Below are 7,432 nucleotides of genomic sequence, written 5' to 3'. Positions count from 1 at the left end.
CACGACAATGATCTTGATCAAGCTTCTTCAAGCACATCAAATTTTAAGCCATACACATCGTTTCATATCCATTACATCAAAGACTTGTGTTAGTAGTAATGAACTAATGATACGATGGCCATCTCTACTTTGTAATCCTAATCAAACAATGTATGATGACTCCCACTCACTTTGAAAGCAAACCTTAATTTACATATACTTTATATTTAAACAAAAAGAGAAAAAGAGTTACACAAGTATTATTTTTCATAATCCCTTACCCTATTCCATCATAATGTACATCCAATAAATTAGCGACACATATACGTGGTGATGACGAAATGGTTGAGTAAGATTTGAATCAGGGGAGTGGATCAGTAAAGGGAGATGGGAAAAAGATAAATCATTTTCGTCTCTAATAAGAGTTGTTTGGGATGATATAACACATGTAGGTTATAAAAAATATATATATGATATAAAAAATACGAGAACACCCCATAAATATATATATTAGTTCCAAGGTGGCTTTCAGAACCCATTGGTGGCCCCCAATTGGTCTCTGCCTCCTTATAATTTTTGTTATATATATAGGTGGGTGTGGGGCAATTGGGTTATTGGAGCAATCAAAGTAAACAAAGTAGTGTGTTGGTATAGCAGTATGGGGAGACAACCATGCTGTGACAAAGTTGGGGTGAAGAAAGGTCCATGGACAAGTGAAGAAGATAAGAAGCTTATGAACTTCATCATGAGCAACGGACAGTGCTGTTGGAGAACTGTGCCTAAGCTTGCAGGCCTTAAGCGTTGTGGAAAGAGCTGCCGTCTTCGTTGGACCAATTATCTTCGCCCTGACTTGAAGAGAGGCCTCCTCACTCATTCTGAGGAGCAACTTGTCATCGATCTCCATGCTCGTCTTGGCAACAGGTACATACAATCTTATTCCAACACTTTTTCCCTTGTTTTTGCTATACACAGATTAACTTTATGGAAAAGTCTAGGGGGCCAGCAATTTTATTGAATTTTGGCCAGCATGTAACCAGCAGAGGAAGGTGAGCCATTGGATGAAATCTCACACCAATCTCACATCATCAAATCATCATTGATGGCTAGTTGATGGCTAACAATCACAAAAATTGCTGGTCCTCTAGCATTGTTCTAACTTATGAATACTTATCTTTGGATGCAAAGCAACAAATAAGGAAGGCCCAAAACACATAGGTAGTGTTTGTCTACTAAAATTAAAATTTTGGTATTGGGACACAAAATTTAGTCCTTTCGGACTGAAATTTCTAAAACCGAAAACTAAAACTTTAATAATATTTTTTTAATAATATTTTTATTTAATTTTTTAAATTTTAAATTTATTTTTTGATTATATATTTATCTTAAATCAAACATAATACTTAGACATAATTCAATATATTTTACACAAAACACAATACAGAAACATAATCTAATCTCAGTTTCTAAGTCTCTGTCTCCCGATCTCCATTCCAAACGCAGCCTAAAGCTTACTTAACTACTTATGGTAAAGTTTCTTTGTCTCAGGTGGTCTAAGATAGCTTCAAGGTTACCAGGGAGGACAGATAATGAGATTAAGAATCATTGGAACACACACATCAAGAAAAAGCTCCTTAAGATGGGTATTGACCCTGTTACTCATGAACCTCTTGCTAAGCAACAGCTAGTTTCATCATCATCATCTTCATCCGAATCAGCAGAGCAATTGCCAGAACCTCAACAACAGCTCAAGGAAAGTGTTGTTAACAACAACGATAATAATGGGGTACCGGTTCCCATCAATTCACAGCAGGAGAACTCGTCGAGTTCGTCACCACCAACTGAAAACTCTTGTTCTGCATCGGGGGATGGGGATGAATCTCTAATATTGAACAGCTTGTGGCTTGATGATACTCCACTCATTGATGCATTATGGGATACTACTCCTACATCTTGGTTATTGGACTGTCAAGACTTTGGCATTCATGACTTTGGTTTTAACTGTTTCAATGAGACTCAGTCAAATGCTCCCCAAACTCTGGAAACAGAGGAAACAAAATGGCATTAGCATTTTAGGATATACATGGAGTACGGTGATGAGTGACCTGTGTATGTTTAAGAAGGTGAACATATATATATATAACAGATATAACCTTTTAATTAAAATACAATCTATATATACGTACATAAATACGTAAATATATACCATGGTTTTAAACTAAAGTGAAGTTGAAATTTACTATTGTATGTTCCGGAATATTCTAGGAAGGTGGACGTGAACCTTTACTCTTAATGAGGTTCCTCGCCAACCAAAATGCAAAAGTGATAGCAAACCAAATCCCCCCAATGCCGCATTGCTTGTAATTTTAAAAGTGCTGTAATCATTTGTGTATGTGTTAGGTTTAGGGACAAAATCTGGGAACTGTGAACTGCAAACTGTGTGTTGCTTTTTGTGGTTATAAAACCTATTGTACATGGATGTTGACCTTGAAGCAGATATAATGGTAAATCTTGTTTTTATTGCGGTTATAAATTTTGCTGTTTTTCTTTCCATTTCTTTGTTTATTTCACATCCTCATGGCTAGACAGAGAGAACTCTGAGATGAACATGCATGATTTAGCAGTTACCATCGGCATTGAAACCTAAATAAAGTAGTGGTTAATGTCATACTTTCATTTTAATTTTGTGTTAATGGTTGAAACGTGAATTTTTTTTAAGGATTTATCTATCAAGGTACATGTTAAGATTATAAGTTAAAATTTTTTTGTTGAAAATATAAAAAAATTTAAACTTTTAATGTGTTTATTTTATATTAAATTTTTTATTAGTGATAAACTTATCGTATGTCTTTAGGATAAATTAATTAAATTTTTTTAAGAGAACCACTCAGGTTAAAAAAAATATCATCTAAAGTGACAATGTTAGTAAAGTAATAAAATGATATTTTAATTACTTTTAAATTTATAAGATTTATTATTTGTGAGCCTACTATCTTAATTCAAGAGTAGGGGTAGAAAAAGGTTAGACGGCCTGCTAGGTGCCTGTAGTCTGGCCTGACCTGTTATAAAATAGGCACAGGCTCAAGTTTTTATAAAAATTTTATTATGTTAATAGACCAGTCCCAAACTCACTAATTAGCCTTATTAACCTGTCAGACCTGTTTGGGCCGGTTAATACATAATTACATATATAAATAATTTTTTTATTATTAACAAAATTATGAGATATTTTAAATTTATTATATTTAACTATAAATAGTTTTGTATATTTTAAATGTTTTAAAATTTAAAATTTTTTATAAATATTAAATATGACATATTAAATATAAATATGGTTATTAAAAAATAATTTTTTAAATAATATTTTTATTTTTGTAAGAAAAAAAATTATCAGGCCTTTTAACAGGTTTCATGTTAGGCCAGGCTGAATAACAAGCCAGACTTAGTACTTTAAAAAAAGTCTATAGCAGGCTGCAAGTCAGGCTCTGGCCAATTTACTACATGACAGGCCAGGCCTGTTAAAAGCAAAGTCTGGCCAAGCCTGACCTGTTTCCACCCCTATCCAAGAGTGATTAATGGTGTATTTTTTTCTAAAGTGACAACATAATTTTAGAGTAGTCGAATCCCAGATAAAAATGCCTATTTCATTTTTTGCTAATGATAGTTATGTTGTATTTTAATTGCTTCCTATGTAATTTATTCAGTATTCCTTTTCACATATTATTAAACTCCTTAAAAGATTTTTTTCAAAAAAATTGGATTGGGCTAAAACAAAACTGAAATAGCTTAATTATTAGGTTTTTTTTCTAATATTGTTTATACAAAAACAAAGTATGTCACAGCAAAAACTAAAAATGGAAGCACATCATTAAATAATTTATCATCCCAACTATATATGAATTAAATCGATAATAGGACTAATACCAAAAAAATTTATAACAAGACTAGAGGGATTCACAAAACGTTTTTTAAGTTCACAAAAGAAAATCACTTATATTTGTGTGACATATAAAATAATTACCATCTCTTATTATTATTATAGGAGCAAAAAAAGTTCAATTGATTTAAAGTATAATTTTCTTATATTGTATTTAGTATTTTTTTTTGGACTTCCTCTTAGTTAAAAGTATAATTATTATAATTTTTTTAATTACTATTGTTCGGGATTTTTGCAGATTAGATATGACCAAAATTTCAATTCGATTCGTACTAAACTCATTATATCAGATTCGATATCCGCACTTTTTATGTTCGGTCGGATATTAAATATATCTGTAAAATAAAAAATATTTAAAAAATATTTCTATAAAAAAAGTCAATAAAAACTTTTTGAAAAAAATATAAGTAGACAGCAAAAATCTGTCACTTTTTAAACAACTCTAATTAATATATATTAATTTTATATTTTAAAAAAAATAAAGAATTGATTAATAGGTCATTAAGCAAATTTTGAAAAATGAGGATTCCATTACGCCTCCATTTCACTGTTGCGTTACTTTTTCTTTGGTGAAACCACAAAAAGCCCCCATCCTGAATATTAACCATTGTCTCGCCAAATCTCAACCTTCCGAATTCTTATGCCGAACGCTATCATCGATCCCACTACATTGCCGATCGTATATATCACCGAAAGCCGCCTTCAACGTCCGTCATAACGTATCCGGAAGAAGCATCCGACGTCCTTAGTAACACTATTGACGTCGTCCGAAGCCGCAGACAAAATCCCGCATTCCCGACCGCTTCGTCGATGAAATGTACATTTGGAGAAGAAGAAACAAATGCATCATCCATTTACGAGGATTTTTTTGTTTTTTTATGAATGTGTTTTTTAACGGATGTATCTTTTTATGCATGTGTCTTCAAAAAGTATCTTTTTATGTATATATCTTCTAATGGAGATGTCTTTTGTGGATGTGTCTTTTAAATAGAGGTGTCTTTTGCAAATGTATCATCTACAGGAGGTGCCTTTTTGTGATTTATCTTATACAGGAGGTGTCTTCTTATGCATGTGTCTTGTATAGGAAGTGTCTTGTACAGCAATGACGACACTTAGATACACTTTCGAAGACTAGTGGTTACTCGCCGACGAAAGCTCGAGTGGCGCTAACCACCGTTGACATCGGCGATGAAAATTAAATGCATCCAAGGATGGAGGATGTAATAACTCAAAAAAAAAAACAGAGAAAGATATGCAAATAAATAAAATAAAATTGTGGGCCACTCTTCTTTTTCTTTTTCTCTAACCCTAATCACACACAAACACTCTCTCTCAACCTTCAGTCCCTCACTAGCCGTCACCCTCCCTAAACCCCCCTTCCTCACTCACACATGGACACAAACTCACAACACACACAAATCACATGAACAAAGAAGAGAAGAATGGAGGGAGAGCTGCGCTGTGAGGGAGAAGAGAGGACCGCCGCTGCGTGTCCTGCCGCTGCCCTCTCCACCGAGCCGCCGAATCCGCCACACCTCGTTGCCAGTTGCTGCCGTCATCTACAACGATGAAGGAGAGAGAAAGAGGCGAACGCAAGGAGAGAGAAGGAAGCCTTTGTGTTGTTGTTATCGTGCTGGAGGGCTAGCTGTCGGGGGAGTTGCTGCGACGAGCTCACCGCTGCCGAAGGCCCGTCGCCGTCCGTGGAAAGTCGTCGCCGTCTGGGTCACTGCCGAAGGAAGTGAGCTTGCACAAGGGTTTGCTGGAGTGGCTCGCCGCTGCCGCAAGTGTCACCGCACCTCTGGCTGTCGGGAAGTCACGTTGAGGTCGCCGTTCTTCTGTTGTCGCCGCTGTCGGGGTTTTTGGTCAATGGATATGGCACTGTTGTTGCTGGAACCACCACTAGTACTGCCGCTACTTGTTTCTCTTAAGTCGAGTCGTTGTGGTTGTTGAGAAAGTGGTTTGGAGCTGAGGTTGCGGCTGTCGCAGTTTTGGGTTGAGAGGAAAGGTTTCGTTGACACGTTTGGATTATAGTTTCAACAATCAAGAACTATCGCCAGCTCCATCTTGTCGCTACTCTGGTCCAAATTCTATGCTCATTCGTTCCATTCCACTTCAATCCTCCTTACCTTGAATTTGACACTCTGGGTTTGGTATTTTCGTTCCCTTGGGACCACGTTGTGAGTAGGTTTTATATTTATAATTATTTGACTGTGCATCTATAATTATTTTGACATATATCTATTATGATCTTTGAATTATACTCACTATATTTTCCTTGAACGGTTTTAAATTGATTAGAATAATTGATTTATTAAAATTAAATAATTCGTTTTTATGAAGTTTATACCTTCCAAACTATACATGAGACCATATATATTTTTGATGAAGTTTTGAATTATTTTAAAATGTTTGATTTTACTTGAATATCTATTTTTGAAGCATTGAAGTATTTGTTGGTATCCACTAAGTTTAAAGATTATAAAATATGTTTGAAATGTCTTATGATTGAAAAAGTATGATTGGAAGAAATTCTGATGAGAAAGTATAATATGATTTTATTTAATTCGATACCTTATATATTTGAAAGATCAAAGATTTGTTATATTTGAAATTATATGTTTTGAATTGGTTTGGAAGGCTCGTATTAGAAAACTGTAGTTAACGGCAGTTATAACGTTAACTTAGATGTGATGAGTTTGGAAAACTCTAATTTAATTTTGATGATGAACAAAAATTATTAAAATAATTAATTACAAAATTATTAATTTGATTTTCATTTAACATATGTTAATTAATAATTTTGTGATGCAGTTTTTAATATGGGCCGAAAATGAAATAAAATGTTGCAAGCCCAAGTGTGAATTTATTTCTCAATTCAGCATTGATTCAAAAATATTCAAAGATGTATGGCTGAATTGTTGTGATGTTAATTGGGTCAGATTGAATCTTGTTGTTACAAGCCCAAAATTAAAATTTCATGAAGGCAAGCATGATGGGTCCAAAATCATAAGGAAATGGGCACAATGCATTTCTTTAACTAAAATCCATTCCTTTAAACATGTTACAAGCTTCCAACGGATTCCATCTCTCACTTTAGGATGGATTTCAAATTTAATTTGCTAAGCATTGGAAACATAAGTGAGAGAGAGAAATTGATTTGATGGCTTTAATGATTCTACACGCCTCTCAGTAAAGGGAAGTAGGAAACTTGAGTGCACTTTTATTCCTTCTCTTTGCTACATTAATTATTTGATCAAATCCATTGAATATCTTCTTTCTTCTCTCTCTAATCTTTCTTTCTTCTCCCTTCGGTCATGTCACAGCAACCATGGAAGCTACATTAAGCTACCAAAAGGAAGGGAAAGCAAGTCTAAAAACCATCATGTTGATGGCAAGAAAATATAAAAAATGTGGTGGCTAAGATCATCAACCATGAATGATAAGATATGGTGATGAGATCTTGGCTTCTTCATACCAAAAATGGGTGATGAAGATTCGGCCAGCAAGGAAGATCTTTGG

At 34.3% G+C, this 7,432-nt stretch overlaps 1 protein-coding gene across 1 annotated transcript; it reads left to right on the top strand.

Annotated features, from left to right (window-relative positions):
• Window positions 1–583: 583 nt before the first annotated feature.
• Window positions 584–2,509, top strand: LOC112800885 (MYB-like transcription factor ODO1). The gene is made up of 2 exons (XM_025843332.2): window positions 584–900; window positions 1,525–2,509. The coding sequence occupies exons 1-2, from the start codon at window positions 638–640 to the stop codon at window positions 2,042–2,044; spliced, it is 783 nt and encodes a 260-aa protein (XP_025699117.1). The 5' UTR covers window positions 584–637; the 3' UTR covers window positions 2,045–2,509.
• Window positions 2,510–7,432: the final 4,923 nt, after the last annotated feature.

Source organism: Arachis hypogaea, chromosome 5 (genome assembly GCF_003086295.3).
Source record: "Arachis hypogaea cultivar Tifrunner chromosome 5, arahy.Tifrunner.gnm2.J5K5, whole genome shotgun sequence".
NCBI lineage: Eukaryota > Viridiplantae > Streptophyta > Magnoliopsida > Fabales > Fabaceae > Arachis > Arachis hypogaea.
The sequence above is the reverse complement of the archived record's forward strand: the minus strand, read 5'-3'. Positions and strand labels throughout refer to the sequence as shown.